Source organism: Cibotium barometz, chromosome 25, assembly GCF_041138505.1.
Source record: "Cibotium barometz isolate CiBa-2024 chromosome 25, ASM4113850v1, whole genome shotgun sequence".
NCBI classification, from domain to species: Eukaryota; Viridiplantae; Streptophyta; class Polypodiopsida; order Cyatheales; family Cibotiaceae; genus Cibotium; species Cibotium barometz.
In genome coordinates, this window is record NC_141070.1 from 9,613,944 (window position 1) to 9,633,585 (window position 19,642).

Below are 19,642 nucleotides of genomic sequence, written 5' to 3' on the forward strand. Positions count from 1 at the left end.
CTCCAAAGAGGTGACATTCTCAACTTTTAAGAATCACTACAAAAGAAATAGTACACGAGCCTTCTACTGGACATTTCCCATCATTCCTAACCACTTCTATGATGGCATCTCCTATTGAGGACACGATTTCTTTTAACTAGTCATGTATTGGGATGCTCCACTATCAATGATCCACAAGCGATCAAGAACTAAAGAATGGTCTATCTTTATAAAAATCTCTTAGAACTCCGATTCCACTTCAACAGACTGAACATACTACTTTACTAATGTGCTTCCCTCTTATTGCATTTTGCTTGCATATGATCAAGCTTAACACAATAGAAGAGGGGTGATCAAAGTCCTCTTATTACCTTTCTTTGTACAAGTTTTTACCATCTTCTTTCAAGAGGGGTGATCAGAGTCCTTCCTCTTACCTTTCTTTGTGCTTATTGAGGAGGCAAAATGAGCACCATCTCTAGACTTCAAATGCATCTTCTCCTCCATGACCATAGCTCTAAAATCCTCTAAAATCAAGCAATTTGATATTTGAAACATCGAGGACATCCTCAGCTTTTAGTATCACTACAAATGAAATAGTGCATGTGGCTTTTGGTCGACAACCTTTACTGCTTCTAAGATGGCATCTCCTACTGGCTGTAAAGATGAATATCTATCCTTCTAACTTGGGACGTTCCACTGTTGAACCATTGAGAGTTGAAGAGTGGGCTGATTTACACAAACCTCCTCGATTACCACTTCAACAATATTTCCTTGAATCCTTTTTCTCCTGGGTTTCAACATGCCATTCTTATCATGTGCTTCCCTCTTTTCGCAATTTGTTTATAACAGTATTGTTTTAACTGTCTTCTTCTTTTTAAGTTAAAGAAGAGGGATTGTCAAAGTCCTCCCCATTTGCCTTTCTTTGTGCTCATTGAGCAGGTGGAATGACCACCACCTCTAGCCTTTGGACACATCTTCTCCTCATGAGCAAAGCCCAAAATCCTGAAAAGTCGAGCAAGATTTCTCACGGGAGTACTTAAAGAAATGGCCAATATTTCTAAACAAGTTGCAGATACTCGCACATATGCAAGATTTCGCTTGACTTACTGATCCCAATTGTTGCCATCCTTTCTCATAGATTCTTGATCCTCATAATGAATTGCTATCATCTCGAGCTGCTTCGACGCTAGCTAATTCTCGTTTCTTATTAAACAGTAAAAAGTTTCATTGAATTTTATTAATTACTGAATTCATTTTTTCCACTCATTGTGTGCCCCTAATAACATTAACCCCCAAATCGTTTAAGGTGGAAAATGCAATGTCTTCGAGGCACTCAAAGAATCACGCCAGTAGTATTACTGATTCAGAGACCATACGAAAGTCCATGAAATAGTAACAGATTCATTCTAACCTTTAACCTTACCTCTTCTTGCCAACGTGATAACTTAAAACTCCAAAATAGCTCCATATGTCTTGGTGACCAACCATGATGGTTCGAAGCAATCGTCCCTGAGCGAGCTCACGATCTAAAAATACCACTTGGCCGTCCATCCACTTGCCTTGCTCTCGTGCTTCCATCAACTTAATCGTCTGAACTCATCGTTGCTAGTGTGAATTAAAATCATCCTAGATATATTTGACCAATGTTTCGCAAAGGATATGGTATGGAGGCTTTATGCAAAACCTGGAACTAAGCCAAGAGTGCTAATAATTTCAAGTCAGAAAGTCTGTGCGCAACAACCATGCATTGATTGACCTCCGTAACGGGTGGTACATTTGGGCCAGAAAAATTAGAGATTAGAGCTGAAAACATACCTTGTATGATTCTGAGGATTTTGCTCTAGCAGTAGAGCACAACACGCTATAATATAATTACTTGTATGCTAGCTATGCCCACCCGAGGCTACGCTAGCTATGCCCACCCAAGGCCGTCATTCCTCTTGCAGACATATTAGGTACCTACTTCTTAATAAAAAAGAGAGCCTCAAAAACAAGCTTTGGATACTATTCAACCTTCAGTTTCAGCTCTCATTCCATATGAAAGCTCTGCTGAAAGCTGCTAACATGCATAAGAAACTCACTCCGGAGTGAGAAACCATCCACAATTCCTGGATGCAAGAAAGAAAAGATTATGTCAATTGGCGAGTGTTAAGGGGCATTATTTGTAAGCATATGTTGCAGCTTTTTCCCCATACATGAAAACAGAACATAAAGCAGCATTTTCATGCATTCAAACTCCCACACCTTGAGAATTGCACTCCACTTGGCATTATTAAGATCTCTTGACGTTTTTATATAAAGTATCAATCGTCTCCTGAAAAAAGACACATATATCAAGCTATTATTCTCGTCAAATGCAAGCAACTCACAAACTACTGACCAGATCCTGGGACTGTTTCAATTTTCAAGGGTTAGCCCACCCAACAGAACAGAAGGGCCTTGACCTGCTTGCTCTTCACGGTCTGGGCCCTCAAATCGTTACACCTGCTCCTCCCATCCACCTATCGTCTCCCTACGTGATGTAATAAGTCTGACACAAATGACCCCTACTCTGCCTGTTTTAAGGCCTCGCATTTGCATGCAAGGGTGTGCACAAGTGTGGCATCCTTGAAACAAGAGAGAAAGAAAGATGGCATCACAAATTTTTGTCATGAACCATATCCATGTATTCGCCCTTAAGAGAGGAGAGAAATAGCATAATGAATTTTGACATCTTGTCATAACCAGATCCTGGCTCCCTTGAGCACGATCAAGATCTACATCACTTACACCAACCCGAGGAGCCCACATAACTGCCTTCTTTTCCTTGGACTTACCTGTCACATAGACTCTGAGAAATTAATGCGACTTTCTTTCTTTCTTTTCTTTCTATATGTCAAGCGCTGTGCTTCTTTGGCTGGCGGTAGACTAGGGTATCATAGAAGCAGTAAGTGAAAATCTAGCATGTGGACGGACCATTCCATACAGGAAGAAAAGCAAAACGGTTGTGTGTCTGACCTCTCTCCTATGCTCGATCCTCTACAAATATAAACAACTCTCCAAAATCTCGCTGTCGTGTTACCAAGGTTACACTCTCAGGTCTCTCCCCTCAAAATTCCATTTAAGGCATCTAGATGGCACTGCATGCACTTCTAATTAAAACCTTAAAGGAAGAAAACCAACCTTGTAGTACTTCAGAAGCTGAGGGCGTTTCTTCTTGTAGGTGGGAGTAATCAAATCTCTCTCTAAATCAAAAGTCTGTGGCTCAAGATAAACAGCCTTAATGACCTCAAATCCCTTCAACTGGAAGATAAAAGATGTCGTCAGCCTCAAGCACCTGTGATAGGGCTTTGTGCAAGATATACAGAGCAGTTGCACTAGCAAATATTGATGTTAAACGCCATTTTTATGCTAGTATCAACAGCACTACTTGCTAAATTCAAGTTTAAACAGCACTACTTTGCTTCAGCTTATCACTAGAAAGCAGCTTACCTTCTTGCTTTTTGCAATGGCACCTAGCTCAGAAAGAACATGTTCTTTGACCTTTTCATTAGTACACAGAGATTGAAAGTCGCCCTCCAGCCCATTGGCCTTCGCCCAATCCTCCAGAATCACTTGGCTGGGAACAACCACAGCTACCAATGTTGATTCGAAACTGTTACCGTATATCCAGATCTGCAAACATTAAACACGCTCATCTGGAGTAGAAATAGCTAAATTCTTGAAAACATTATATGCAAAGAGACCTCTATTAGATACGAGGCACAGAGTACCCAAGTAGCACAAATCACAATCCCCCCTCCCCCCCCCTCCAAATCCCTAGGCATGCATGCATGCTTATGTGGGCATGCGTACATGAATGTGCATAAGACCGAACTGTGGAAGTTTGAGAATTGTACCGATTCAACAACAGGAGAAAAGCTGTAGACGTTTTCAAGGTTTTCAACTGCTACATACTCTCCTTGTGAAAGCTTGAAAATGTTTTTCTTTCTATCAATCAACTTTAATGCACCATCCAGTTGCCATTCTCCAATATCACCTGGATATACTTTCAAACCAGCATTAAGAACTGTTGCCATCTATTTCTGACGTTGAAAAAGCCCTCGTGAGCCTCAGGAAGAGTTACCTGTATGAAACCATCCGTCTACCAGGACCTCATCAGTGAGATCATTACGTTTATGGTAGCCAACAAATACACTTTTCCCTCTGATGCAAACCTCCCCACGAGGGGTGTCAGCAAGTGCATCATAACCCAATTCAGGAACCGATTCAAGGCACACTTCAATGTTTGGCAGTGGAACTCCGACAGTACCCATCATTGACATGACATCAGGAACAGAAACAAAGCTTGCCCCGCATGTTTCAGTCAATCCTGAAAAAAATGAATAGTATCAAAACAAGGTACGGTGAAAACAGGAATTAGGAGCTTTATGTATGTGTGGCTCTCCTAGGTGTCTTCAGTTTAGAGAATCATGCATTGTTTTATAGCAGCCTTCCAATTGAGGAGCTGTAACCTCAGACTTGGATCCCCCATGCAATAGTTGGCTAATCTGGAATCTTAAATATGACAAAAAACAAAAATGTGCTTTTCTCCATATCAAAGAGAGTTTAGTCTTTTTATCATAAAATCTGAGTAGAGTAGTTGCGTCCCCACTTTAAAGACTACTTCTTAAAAGTCTTAAAGTAATTATGAAGTCCAGGCCTGTAATTCTCTTGCTGACTATTGGCATCTTGATAAAACACAACCAACTTCTAAAAGATAACAATGAAGTCCCATCATCCTCTTCTAGCTAACAACAGTACAACTTGAACTAATGAGCTCTCTTCTAAGGCATCATAGATATATTTTATTTCTATTTATGTATACTTACTTATTTATTTTATAGTTATTTATTTATTTCCATAATCTCTCTCTTGTCTCAACACCTCAGAGTGAAGACAAGGTGTGACACCTCACACGTGGCCAGACCGGGGAGCAGCCAGGCAGTACACAGGACAAGGCCCGGGGCCATGCATGGGTAGCCCATGTGCAATCAAGCAGTTTTGTGCACAAAAGATGGCCAGTCGGGCTTATGCACACCTACAAGTATAAATATAAAATATTAAGTCATGGCCTAATGTAATGGGAAAAAGAAGACTTCAATACTTTCCACACATGTTATAGCGACGCGAAGCAGGCTGACAGCCCACAAAACCGTCAAAGGCATCTGCATTTCTCAGCGTTGGACTTCACAGAGCGTTTCCCTCTAGGCGAAGTGCTAGCCAGGAGTATTGAGCAGGTCACAAGGCTGTAGTTGACATTTTCACTCAGCCATATCTCCCGTATTTTCAAGAATTCAGTTGTAAGCTATTTCTCGTACATCATACAAAACAATAATGTGATTGCTTGGATAGGGAAGAGCCCCTAAATTTCAACATGAGTGCACGAGGTCAGGTTTGGGAAAAGCCACAACTCGGGTTCTTTATGGTGGTGCACCCCACCCACCTTCCTCAGTGCAAAGGGATGCAACCCTTGCCATCTCTTTGATCACTCGTTTAGTAGTGGTTCACACATGGATACAAAAAGTTGACACCAATGTCGCCATGACAATCGGCTTGAGAGATCTGCAAGCAGACATCTTTCTGACTACAATCTAGAGAAGTGTTATGAGAGTAGGCATCGCCATGATTAAAGTCCAGAGAGGCATCATCACCATAGCTACAAAAGGGAAGAGCGTCACAAGAGCACGCATCTAAGCTTTGGAGACAGCCGTCATCAGCAGTACATACTACAAAGCTATGGTTGGTCACACACGAAAAACTATGAACACCCTCTTATCTAAATTTTAGGGTGCACTTATATTTTGTAATTGGTACACATTTCATTATCAAGAAATCTACATCAAGGTGTGTGCTCTCTTCCTCTCACGCTTGTCTGCATCTCCACAACTAGGGGTGTGCATTGCAGCTTCCCTGACCCCAACATTTGGTATCAGAGCTGTCGTCAAGGTTCCAGCCTCCTGCACACAAGCTCCACCTCTGTTCACAGCACATCATCCCCTCTAGGAACCATACCGTGCGCACCCTCTCCAGTAACCTTGTTTTCTACACTCGTTATTGTCCCAGGAGAGGCCTACTACCGTAACTTAGCTGCCCACCTCCATCCCCGACCAAGAGGTCCACCTCCCCCACGCTGGCGGAACCACCTCCTCCGCCAGCCCTAGCCGAGCAGAGCCCACAGGGCCTGACACAAGGAACCCCACTTTTCGACCCCCTTTACGGCAGTGGCCCCCGCACCTCTATTTGTGCCCAACCTTCGACACACTCACTCCTGCATCTTCTCCTCGTTGTGGTCCTTCTGCACATTGATCTCTTGCACCACTTGCATATCTGCTACTTCTTCATCGGCCTTGCTCAGCCATTTTCTCTTGGATAATTTTCTATGCTCCATACATTGTTATTTTCAGTACACTTCTAAGTGTCTTCCTTCCGTGAGCTACTCGCAACGGTTGCATTCAGAGGGCACTCTATTTGCAGTGTGTTGGACAAGTAGCATTTAGTTTCAGACAGATTACCTTTTTGTAGGCAAAAATAGCTGCAAATGATGTATTTAGAATGCTTGGAAGTTGGTGCTAAGGCTAAGTTGGCTGGGATTAACTATCCACTATGGTCATACGTGATGAGGCATGTGCTTGTTGCCAAAGGCTTTTGGAATGTGGTGATTGGACTTGAGACACAGCCTTCCTCACCAACACACTGGTAATCTACTACAAATGCTTTGGAGGGACATACTGCATCTCCTTTGACAACATACCTTCTACCCTAGTTGCCTTCGTGCATCAGCAGCTTGAGACATAGCATATGAATGAGGGACATTTGATGGATGGTTTTCATGAAAATCAAGGATTTGAAAGAGCAGCTTGCAAGTGTGGATGAGGTGTATCTTTCCAGTTCATTGGTGCCCATCATTCTCAATGTGTTTCCAAATTCCTACCAGAATTTTGCGTCTACCATTAGACTCGTGATGAAGGGTAACTAACATTTGATGAGTTGGTTTCAATGCTCTTAAGAGCAAGAAGAGCAATCAAGGCAAAGCAGGTCTGTTATGCATATTGGGGATTAGGGCTTTGTAGCAAATCAACGCGGGAAAGACAAAGCATTCTCACATAGGGGTAATAAGTCTAGGAAAGATTCAGCCCAACCCTCTAGCAAGGAAGCACAGAAAGAGGGCGACAAGCCTAAGCAGAAGGGCAAGTGTAACTATTGCAAGAAGCCTTGTCCTTACATTAATGAGCATAGGAAAAAGCCTAGCAAAGGAGAAAGAGAAGAAAGATTCAAGCATGGTTATGGCTAATGCATCAGCACCTAGTGCTAAGAAGAAGGAATCCTCGAGCTATACACACAATGATCGAGCAGTCCATGTGCAATGTAGTTACGATCCTTCTCTACATGATGTATGCATGACAATGACCAATTCGTATGTCTAGTATTTTGATAGTGATACTAGCAAGCACATGACTTCTCAGTGAGATCTGTTTACATCTCTTGGGTCTGCTCCCCAAGGAGGTAATGTCACATGTGTGAACAACTCCTATCCTGCGAAAGAAGTTGGCAAAGTTGTACTCGTTGCTACAAATGATCTGCTCCCCAAGGAGGTAATGCCACATGTGTGAACAGCTATCCTGTTGGCAAAGTTGTACTCACTGCTGCAAATGGTGGGACAATTATTCTCTCTAATGTTTTGTATGTATGAGGCATTAAGAAGAACTTGTTGTCAATCTCAACCATTGCTAGGACAAGCCTAGTGGCCAGATTTTTGAATGACAAACACACAGTTCAAGATCGGAGTGATGGTGACACCTTGGTTTGCCTCGGTACATTATGTCATGGCCTTCATAGGTTGGAGATTGGCACATGATGCATGTTCAACCCCAAGCCGCACATGATGCCTATTCACCAAGACTTTATAGGCTGGATGAGAGAGGTTGACACATGATGCTTGTTCAATCACTGCCACACGTGCTATGAGTGATGGAGAGCTATGGCACGCCCACTTTGGTCACTTTACTTTGATAGTTTGTTGCATCTTAAAAGGCAAGATATGGAATCAGAGTTGCCACAACTTGAGACACTTGTCAAACATGTATGTGAGGGGTGCATTTTAGACAAGATGCAAGATGCAACATGCATCATTCCCAAAAGCTGGTTCAGTGCCTACTAAATTACAACTAGTACACTGTAATCTATGTGGTCCTATGAGGACACCATCTATTAGGGGATACCTCTACTTCGTGACATCTAATGATGATTACGCCAAGCATGGTTGGATTTATCCCTTGAAGCAAAAGTCAAAGGTGTTTTTGTGTTACTACCACTTTCTCTTTGCGGCTGAAATGTGTCTACATGTAAAGTTGGAACCCTTCATAGAAATCCAAGCGGGGGGGAGTATATGTCAAAAGAATTTTCTTGAAAGTGACATAAAACATCAATTTATGGTGCCCTACCTACACACCTCAGCAAAACGGTGTGGCAAAGAGGAAGAACATCTCTTATAGAGATATCGTGTTGCATGGTGAAGGGGCAAGATTTGCCTCACGGTTTTTGGTTGGTGGTTGTTATGTGTGCCACATGTGCTCAATAGATGTGTGAGTTCACATGTCTATGGTAGTGTTGACCACTACAAGACAAGGCTTGTTGCAAAGGGTTATGCTCAACAAAAGGGCATTGACTATGATGAAACCTTTGCTCCAACGTCACATATAACTACTAGTAGGTGTATCATCGCCTTGGTAGCACATTGTGGTTGGCATGTACATCAATAGATATCAAGATTGCCTTCTTGAACGGCGATTTGCATGAAAAGCTATATGTATCTCAACCTCATGGTTTTATTCAGAAGGACAGGAGAAGAAAGTATGCAGGCTACAAAAAAGCTTTCTATGAAAGTACCCTCTATGTCAAGAAGACTAAAGAGGAATTTTTAGTCGTCATTCTATACGTTGATGACATGCTGCTCAAAAGCCCTGAAGAAAAGATTTCAGCCTTCAAGACTGAATTCCAAGCTTCATTTGAGAAGACAGATTTGGGCACGTTGCATTACTATTTGGTTAGGCATTTAGTTTCTTCAAGGTGATTATGGTATTGTCATGTTTGATACGTGAACTCATCTAGAACCAGGTTTGGACACTTTTTTCCTCTTTAGGAGGTTTTTTTTCCCTAGACCATGTGAGCAGCCTCTTAGGGTGTACTTATCTTTTGTACTGGGTACACATTTCATTATCAAATAATCTACAACGAGTTGTGTGCCCTCTTCTCTCTCACACTTCTTTGCATCTCCACAACTGCTACATCCACGACTAGGCAAGCATAGCCCAAAAAAACAACCAAGCGTGTGAAGATTCGTGCAAGGATTTCAAGGCCCTATTCCTGATTCTGGCTAAGAAGTAGGCTCCCCAAGAGGATTCTTTATATCCATTGGAAGAGTTAGCCATGGAAACAGAGGTGATTCCTACATAATCTTTTACTTTTTTCATGTTGTCTTGACATCCAGTTTACTCATGGATCACATGTAACAGTTTTTTACTCATAGACATTCATACTATCTCTATCTATCTACACACATGTGCATGCACACACACACACACACATACACACGCACGCACGCACACACACACACACACACACACACACACACAGAGAGAGAAGCAGATGTGAAAGCAAGCCTACCGTAACCTTGTACTGCAATAGAACAGGTCGTCACTCTCAGAAACTCCTCAACATGCCTTGCAAGCGGGGCTGCCCCTGACATGATAATGCGAACATGACCTCCTAAACCTTGCTTTATCTACATTCCAAAAAGAAAAATCAGAGTCATTTTACATAAAGGGATACATCCTCACAGACATCAGTAATTTTCAATTCCAAAAAGCATATGGAGGCAAAATCAAACTCATTTTGACATTTTCACGCCTATATACAAATATATATATCACCTTACTGAAAACAAGATTGTCAAAAAATGGTGACGCCTTGTCCTGCTTTGAGCCCTTCAGCATGCGTCCAAGTTTGCTGCAAGGAAAAAAACAAAAAAAAACAAAAAAAGAGGAGCATATTTTGCACCACTTCAACATTCACAAGAAAATTGGAGAATGATCACAAACAAATGCAGCAGCAGGTGGCATGTGAACACCTGACCGAGCATATCTAACTACACTTCACCAAGAAATCGGGAAAGCATGAGCAGACACGCTTATACAAACTTACTAATGATAGCCCAGATCAAAAATTTTCTTTCGAAGAAAGCCACCTGCACTCACTTTTTGCAATGCACCTACACACATAAACAAAGAAAGACACTGGGGATTAACCAATCCTATAACTTTTATGTAATTTTTTGGCACTAATAACAGTCACACGCGATTTGTCCTTAAGTTGGTCATCAAATACTGCCTGCACATAATTTTCCGAGAGAGAGAGAGAGAGAGAGAGAGAGAGAGCTCCCTGCGCTTACTGCCCAGCCTCCACCAGACAGCCCCACCCCCCCCCCTTCCCCCTTCCCTTTCCTTCCTTCTGCGCTTGCTCCCCCTGCGCCCCCGCCCTGCACGCAAGCTGCCCCAGCCCCCCATCTTCTCTGCCATGCAGACACCCCCCCTCCCCCCAAACCAGCCCCCTCCCTCACACGGCACCCTGCCAGCCATCCCAGCTTCCACCCTACCCCCCCTTCCACCTTCTCCTTCTCCTGCCCTTGCTCAAAGCGAGAGAACTGTCACACCCGGCCCCCCTTTTTTTGGATGTCTACCCACACTGACGCAGCTCACAGATATACATTTTCTATCGACGAATTTCAGCTTTTGGCCTCTTCTATCACCGCCGTGGATAACAGCACTCAAGTCGGCAAGCGTGTTGGCACTGCAGCCGCCCCGCACGCAGGCAAGTTAGAGACCTGCTTCAGGCAGCCTTGGTTGGCAACCAGGGCCAGATCACCGACATTCAGTTCATGGGCAAGAGCTACGTTCGACTCCTTGACCCTCACCCGTGAGTGTCCTTGACTAGAGCCCACTCCAAGTATGGGAGTCACAGCTCTCCTTGGCACTCTGACAACATGGATTCTCACCTGAGTCAAACCCAATGGAACAGGCAAGAGGCTTTCCAGACAGAGTGAGCTTCCCAAGACTCCCCAAGGATTGCATGCCAATTCTTCCAGCGATTGGTAGGATCCTTGGTCAGGTACTTGAGACACTCCCCACAGTGGCTTTCATCATCGCCCAAGCAGCGAACATTCCGGCACTCCCCATAATCATGACATTACTGGAGTCTCTCCTCCAGGAGATCAACATTCCCTCCATGGACCAGTCCTTCTTCACTCAGTGTACTCTCGCCTCCCTGGTCAGGGTTACATCTACTTCCAGAGGGACATTTGGCATACGTGTGCCCCTGCCACCAAAGCACGGCAGGCCAGACTTCTCACCCCCACGCGTCTACAACTCCCGACTAGGAGGTCCATCTGAGCCTTGTCATCGACAGCCCCCCTCCCCAGGAGCTCCACCAGATCCTCGTCATCAACACCCCCCCCCTCTCCGCCACCTCAGTACTGGCAGAGGAGGAGAAAGCCCGCGTTTGGTTCCATCCCCCAGCTGAGGGAGGAGGACCCCATCCAACCACCTGAGTCCCTCCCGTCGTGAGTGGTTCGGCAACATAATCAGAAGCACCGACACGCACAGTGCCACCACTGGCATCAGGAGCCCTAGGCCCTTGTAGATGAGGAGGGCCGACTCCAGGGGCCTCATCCACAGACGCCTCGTCATGATTCCATGAGACGAACCGTTAGGAGCCCTCACATTCTGAGGCTGTGGCCGCCAGCCTCACCTTTGACCACAACACGACCCCAGTATACCACCTGCTTGCACTCTTTCCAAATCTTCTCAGACCTGGTGGAGACCCGTTCCATGCTTTCTTCAGGCGTCTCCCGGTGGATTCAAGAACACAGTTTGAGGAGACCAGGGCACCATTACAAGTTTGTGTGGTAGCTCTACCACTCTCCCCCTTCCCCACAGGATGGCGAGTTTGAGGAGACCAAGGCACCATTGCAAGTTTGTCGTAACTCGTACCACTCTCCCTCTACCCCAAAGGATGGCATCTTCTCCAGAAGCAAACAGGGTTTCATCTATTCATCTACTTTCACCTCACCTTTCTCACGGAGAAGGGCACCTTCACCGCCCTGAGATCTTGCCTCAGTAGGTGCCAGCAGAAGCCCTTGTGCAGTAGAGCCACCTAGCCACCACCATTAGAGGTTACTTGGAGCAGCTTCGCCCACTGGAAGACAGCCACTACTTCCCCTCGGAACCAGCCCCGAAGGTGCAGCAGTTGGAGTCTCTAGCCGTTGCACGACAACTCCGCTTCCTTCCATAAGGATTGCCCCATGGAACATCCGAAGCCTGGGTGGTGCCTGGTTTAATGAGGCACACAGAGGATCCAAGAGGAGCTTCAGAGAGCACTGATTGGTGGTGATCTTGAAATTTTCATGGTGCAGAAGCATCATCGCACAGCTGGCAGGATCCGCATTTGCGGAAAGATCCTTCCAGGCAGGAGCCACACAATCCGGTCCCTAGCTTTTGGGCCCCACGGAACGAGCGAGGTGTATGCTGAAAGGGTTAGGCACTATCATCCCCGACCACACCTAGTGGCTGATTCTACACATTGGGGAGACCCGCCTCAGCTCCTCGACATCTATGCCCCCAATAGGACCACTGAGCACACCTGCTACGACCCTATGTTTTTCTCTGGACAACAAGCAGGTGGGCACGGGCACGGGATGGACAGTGTGAACAGGCACCAATTTGGATATGAAAAGGAAACCCATATGTGTGGCCAGCCCAAGTATGAAAGGGGACAAAAAGGATTTTAAAGGTTATAAGGTTTTTAAACCTTTGATGATTCAAAGTAGAGTGGGTAAAGCATCGAGGGACATATGTGGGAAGTACTTAGTGGATGTATAGTTTAGATGCATTGAGTGCTTTCATATGCTCATGTTGTACCTTCAGTCGTCGATGCCCATGGGTGCAAGGTTGCGAGTAGCCCTTAGACTGTTATTTTGGTGTGTGTAGAGCATCTTGAGAAGCATATGGTTTGCGAATGCATATATGTGTCATGCATATGTTTGTCATATGTAGAATGATGCATGATTTTGTTTTTGGCTAACACAGGTTACGTGTTTCCACTTGGTTTTAAACTTTTGCTCCAGGTTCTGAAGGAACAAGCAAGAGTTGTTTGTCACTTCGATGTGACAGTGTGGCCTTATTGTCCAAGATGATTGTTTCATCACCCAGATGCACTTGAGGGCCATTGCTTTGGTCATATGGGGACTCTTTCTTCATTGGATGCTTACTGTGTTATTGAGTGCAATCGAGGACGCTTTGTTACGACCCTGTGTTTTTCTCTCAACAACAAGCAGGTGGGCACAAGCACGGGATGGACAGTGTGAGGGGCATCAGTTTGGATATGAAAAGGAAACCCATATGTATGGCCAGCCCAAGTGTGAAAGGGGACAAAAAGGATTTTAAAGGTTATAAGGTTTTTAAACCTTTGATGATTTAAAGTATTATTATTTTTGGAAGTTTGCGTTTTTGCTATTGGCTTTTTGGAAAGTAGGCGGAATCGCGTTTCTGGCTATTAAAGCTAAGGGTGGTGGCCGTGTGGTCATTGTCAGGTCGCCATGTGGTCATCGTCGAGTGGCACGTGGTATATATGGGCGCTTCACCTTGGACCTGGCGGCTGTGCGTACGACTACAACCAGGCGGGCTGCGTACGGCTGTGGGCGCCAGGCGGGCTGCAGCCAGCAAAGGGGCGCTAGGCGGCTGTGCGTATGAGCTACAGCCAACAACCGGCGACCAAGCGGGCAACAGCGGGCAGCAACAGGCAGCCAGGCAAGCGTCAGGCAGATGCAGCCAGCAACGGGCAGCCAGGCAGGTGTCAGGCAGTTGCAGCCAGTCGGGCAGATTGCAAGTGAAACAGGGGGGCGGCGTTGCTGGACAGAGACAACCGACCACTATTGTCTATTTTTCTCTCGCTTGGTGCTATGGAAAACAACCCTGGGTTTTTGGCACCATGATTGGATGGTGCATGTGTGGACTTTTCTCATGGAAACAAGACATTGGTTTTCGAGAGGAAACAGGACTTTGGTATCAAGGAAACAAGCCTATGGTTTATGGAATACCAGTCTTTAGTTTATCGAATACAGGTCTTTGGTTTCATGTGGAACCATGTCTCTCGATTCATGTGAACAGGTTGTAGTTTTCTCGAGGTAACATGCAAGCAGTGACTATAGGGAAGGACATATGGTTTGGTACAGCCCTATTGCTATTTGGGAAAGGGTTTGAGGGATCCATGTTAGCAATGGAAAAGACCTTTTCAAGCAGAGAGGTGTTGTACAGGTGTGCCTTCTCTATGGAATGCTTTGCTGTAATAACGAGAATTCTTTTTCTTGGTAGTCCTGGGTGAAAGCTTTGAGGGATCCTATTGGTGGAAGATTCTACAAGTTGTACTTTGTACTCAAATTTTGATGAAGTAAAGAAATACCGCAAGGGGCGCCCCTGCATTTTGGGGCCAATCGGTGTCTTTGTACTATTTGCAAGAGCACTCTAGCTTCCCCTGTTTGTTTCCTTTTCCAGGTCCCCATGGGTGATGAAGTGTTTTGTGTGCGAGTGTTCGTTTCACCGCCCGTCAGATTTCTGAAGGCCGGTTTCAACACCACCTTCGAGCTTCAGGTGCAACAGGGACTCGGGCTCCTGGTGCATGGGAAGAAACTTTAACATGCTTGAGGATCCCGAGGACCACAATGGTGGATGCCCTGACCCGACAATCTCTGGCCCCGAGGGCTCTACTAGGGAGGAGCTTCTCTTTCACATCCGCAGCCAGGACACCTGGCACCTTCCTAGGTTCGGCCACGCTCAGGGCAGCCTCACCTTCTCCCACTCCGACCGATGCACCGAGATCCCACTCTTTCACGTCTTGACGGCTGTGGGGCTGCATCAGGGGAGGCATGATCGGCATCCTTGCCGGCACAACATTCTCCGACCTTGCACCAGTGATTCTCACCCTCACACAGCCAGTCCAGGTGGACAGCCAGCATTCAGTGAGGATCCCAAACAGCATGATTCACAATCCCCGAATTGAGGAGATTTGGACCTCCTAGAGTTTCGCTCCTGGGCAGGCAGCGACCAATCTGGATGCTGCGCTGCTAAAGACTAGTATCTCCAACCCTCTACCCAGGAGAGATTCATGGCATTCAAAAACCAGGAGCAGAGCCTATCCTGCAGCTTAGTCTATCTTCAGAGGCTGTATGAGCAGACCCCGGAGAGTCCCTGGGTTCACTCCCAGATGGAGGCAGCCCGCACTTCCCTGGAAAGCCTGGAGGAGCAGCGGATTGAGTATATATCCCCTGCACGGCGTTCCTTCTGGATCCAGGCAGAGGACAGGGTCTCCCATGAGGTTTTTTGCTGCCTCAGGACCCCATTTTTGGCGAGAGGGCAAACAATAATGCGTGAGCTCAAGATTTGTCATCTCAAACTCTGCACTAAGCACCGTCTTGGTGAGAATAGTACACAACAATTTGTTTGTGCTTTTGGCTTGGCCATTTGCTTGTGGGTAGCACCACTTTCTTTATAAATTGTTTCATGATTGCTCACTATTTCTAGTGCAATGTACTACTTGTAAAATATTTCTAGTGCAATGTACTACTTGTAAAATATTCTAACCACATGATCTCCCATGTCCAATCCTCATATAAGACTGAACGGAGATTGTGTTTTCACATGTAACTGGTAGATACTCACATCTACTTTAGTGCAAGCATAAAACTCCAATCAATTTCCCCGTATGTCCCAAGCCCTCCAGCAACTTGAAGACAGCACACGCCTTCAAGCTACTTTTCACCCCACCAAATTAGAATCAACTTAAGGTAAGAAAAAGTCCACGCAATCCCATTAACTGAGATCCTAAAGGACAATGGTTATAGCATATTCCACCCCCATCATGTCCATGGGTTACACCCCATCCACCGGGTCGGAGTCCAAGAATCAAAATAACCCAGTGAAAATATCTCTGACCATTGTGGGATCCAACCACATATACAAAGTCAGTATCTCAAACCAACTGCTCTAGACATTAAGTCGAAGACTGAGAAGTTCCAAACTTCTCGTCTCTCTCATGTACAATCCCGAACCACCTCATGCATCAATATAATTTGGCCATCACAAGAGAGTATGTGATGAATCATAAAACTTGTCACCTTACCAGTGATATGCCAATGCTCAGACAACCAAGAAATTCCCTTATCTTGTTGTCACTCACAGACTAGCACTACTCACAGTTACCAGAGGTTAACTACTCCATAGCATAGAGTGTTCCAACAAGAAACCCACGAAGCCTTGGGAGATCTTACATGGGAATACCCTCTAGCGTCCCATACCACCATAGCACACCCCACATAAAACCCATGTTTGATCAAAGGTGGAATGGCCAACTTCCCCCCCCTACAAACCTGCCTTGAACCAACCGAATTTTTCTCCGAGCACCAAGGTCAAACCTTAGGTCAACTTGAGGGTCAATCTAATCCATGCAAAGTCAAGGATGAAAGATACCACCATGTTCACACCCCAATCCATGTCCCTAGCTTCTGCAATCAGCTCCACACGTTGTTTATAAGCCACTTGGAAACCTCAACCCAGGCATTCTAGGGTATGACCACCACCACAAGACTACCTAGCTCAGCATCTCGTCTTGGGTTAAGTCAACACGCTACAATGCAAGACTGCATGCCACTAGCCACCCAATGGCTATTCAAATAATCGCAAGGGTTCAGGGTAAAGCCAAGGGGTGTAATCTCTTCACCAATTTAAAAAGAACTATCCACACATGTGGAAAAGTAAAAGCATGTAACAAATTAGATTTCATCACCATTCAAGAAAGACCTCGAAAAATCAAAAATTAAAATTAGGGATTGAACAAAAAAGTATGTAAAAGCAAGCGACATGACGTAGCATCTGTGAAGTAAAGACTATTGAGCCATTCCTGGACCCACCAATGTGTGCAAATTCAAACTTGAATCTCTTTTAGCTAAAGCCTCTTGTCCTCTACCAAGGGATCCTGGATAACACGGTCCTGTTTATCTATTGGTGGTGGGTAAAAACCTAGCCATCCCTTTGGCTTCACGTACTCAAAGTCATCATCGTCGACCAACTAAACGCCGTAACTGCTAGAAGACTTCACCAAATTATTGGCTCTTGACTCCATGCAACTTCAATGCATACGAAATCAATTGTGCTAACTTGGAGAAAAGAAAATGACAAGAAGGTAATGGAGTACGAGAGTGAAAGGTTAGGAAAAAAGCCTTCGGGGTAGATGAGAGGGCTGAAGTAAAGTTTGTAGCTTTCGGAGATCAAGAGCTTCGAGATGACATATGTAGATTTTGCACGTGTATGTATGAGCCAATAAGAAGGAAGAGGCTGAATTTATAGGGGAATGAGTTTTAAAAAGCAATTGCTTCAGTTTTGTGCTTTTTAAAAGCTAAAGCTTAAAAATAAGCCCCCTCCCGCTTTAGTACCCAAAAAAAAAAAGGATCACTTGTGCTTTTTTTTATCTTACACTTTTTCCCGTTTTAACATCCATGCCTCTTTTAGCTTTTTTTCCCCCACAGCCCCCTACATCGCTGCCCATTGCCCACTGCCCATCCCAAGCCTTGCGCATCTGTTCAGGCTGCTGCCTGTTGAGCTGCACTGTTTTTTTGGGTCGCTGCAGCATGGCTGCCCGCCAGCGCTATGCGTGGCCTGAATGGGCTTTCTTGGCTGCGCCCCATAGCAGGTTGCTCTTGACTGACCTGTACCTGGCAATACAACATACCCTCTGGGCCACTGGCTGGCCGTTGCGCAAGCCTTGGCTAGCCACCTTTGGTGCCCACCTTAGCCCTCCTCTAGGCTTGCCTATCATGGCTGCCTTAGGGCTGGTCAAACCACCTTTATGGCCAGCCGCCTCTCATGCACACAAACCTGCCTCATCCAACTGCCCCTCGTTTTGTCTGCATTACAACCCACATACGCCTAGCACGCGTGCTTTTCTCATCTACAATCACAAGGGAAAAATCAAATTGCACAAGGAGATGCTTTAGGCCACCATGGCTTCTCGCCCTATGGTGTACAGCCTACATACAAGGTGTTCTTTCTGTTGGGGTAAAGGCACTATGCCCACCCTTGTAGTGTGTACAAGCCCATAAGTTATAGTACATAGTACACTTAGTACTTTTAATGTACTAAGTGCACTGTGTGTACTAGTGCAAAATATACATGTGTGATAGGGGAGTCACACACTCATTCTAATGAGTTGACTTATCCCCACATATGTCTCTCTCTCTCTCTCTCTCTCCCTTCTTCTCTGTGTATGTCTCCCACATGAAACCCTAATTCTCAGCTCCATCAACTGGTATCAGAGCTTTGGCTTCAGGAGATCCCTATGGTAGAGAGTGGTAGGGTTTCTACATCGCAGAGCTACTGTGGATGGACTTGTGAGCACCTTCGAGCTTGCTGTCGTGTTCGGCGCTGCAAGACAGTGAAAGTCGACTGTAGAAGAGCTGCAGCGTTGGAAGTCGCCTGTGTGCAGTGTTGGCCACGAGTTGCAGCAAGGCGTTGGCCCTACGTGGCAGGAGTTTAGTACGCAGCTGGAGGAGTCGGGCAGGAGTTTAGCGGCGCTCAGCCGTGAGGAGTAGTCGCAGCGTCAACACCCGTGAGAAGAGTCTGTGAGCGCCGTTGTGGTGCGTGTACCAACGTGCCGTAAGCCAAGGCCAGGAGGTCCCGTCGGCCACTGCACAAACTGCGCAGCCCGACTACTGAGGCGTTAGACGGCTGGCTACTAGGCGGTTGCGGCGGAGCCTGTCAGCGATTATGAAGGCGAGCTCGAGCGACTGGGAGGCGCTGAAACGTGGGTTGCAGTGAGTGTGGTAGGCTGGGCGAGCACAACCCGCCACCACTAGGCGAAGGCGTTGGGCGGATATATACACGGCAGCTTCTTTTGCAGCACGCCTGAGGAGCTCCCGCCACGTCAACAACCAGTCAGCACTTCAGCAAAGCAGCTAGGAGAAGCCTTAACCTGCAACCTGCAAGACCTACACAGAACAGCAGCAGCATCATCACCCCCTTTTTCTGCAACAAAAAATCAGAAATTACAAGGTATTTGCTTCAATTTTTTTTGGGATTTGCAATTGAGCAGGTACAATCATCAATTGAGCAGGTACAGGTGCCAAATTGCTCAATTTTTGAGCAAAATTGGCAAAATTGGGTGACATTGGTCACATTCAGGATCAATTTGCAGGAAATCGGATGTCAAAATTTGGGGCTTTCGATGTGATTGTGCAATTGGGCATTCATACATGCTGTATGATGTGAGAAATCTCACATTTGGGCCAAAATTGCAGGAAATTGCAGTGCAGATCAAAGGGCTTTTGTGCCGATTGGATTGATTTGCATGCAGGCACTCGCATTTGATGCTTTGGGCAATGTGTTGATGCCTGTCAAGCACTCAATGTGCCTGTAAATCAAGGGGCTTTTATGTATTGGATGTATATGTGGCCAGGGGGAAGCATTGTGAAGACTCTGGATGCCTTCATGTGCGTTAATGTACCATGTATGATCAGAAATTGATCTTAAATCAAGGGGCTTTT

General features: G+C 45.6%; 1 protein-coding gene across 1 annotated transcript in view; it reads right to left on the minus strand.

The window, feature by feature from the left end:
* Window positions 1-1,707: 1,707 nt before the first annotated feature.
* Window positions 1,708-19,642, minus strand: part of LOC147624225 (long chain acyl-CoA synthetase 4-like) — a 90,350-nt gene continuing 72,415 nt past the window's right edge. Inside the window, exons 12-20 of the mRNA XM_086819172.1 lie at window positions 10,201-10,267; window positions 9,930-10,005; window positions 9,664-9,781; window positions 4,085-4,330; window positions 3,858-3,997; window positions 3,451-3,633; window positions 3,142-3,261; window positions 2,224-2,293; window positions 1,708-2,087 (exon numbers count right to left, since the gene is read on the minus strand). Of these exons, the coding sequence (XP_086675298.1) occupies window positions 2,252-2,293; window positions 3,142-3,261; window positions 3,451-3,633; window positions 3,858-3,997; window positions 4,085-4,330; window positions 9,664-9,781; window positions 9,930-10,005; window positions 10,201-10,267 (992 nt within the window). The 3' untranslated portion in view covers window positions 1,708-2,087; window positions 2,224-2,251. The remainder of the gene's footprint in view (window positions 2,088-2,223; window positions 2,294-3,141; window positions 3,262-3,450; window positions 3,634-3,857; window positions 3,998-4,084; window positions 4,331-9,663; window positions 9,782-9,929; window positions 10,006-10,200; window positions 10,268-19,642) is intronic.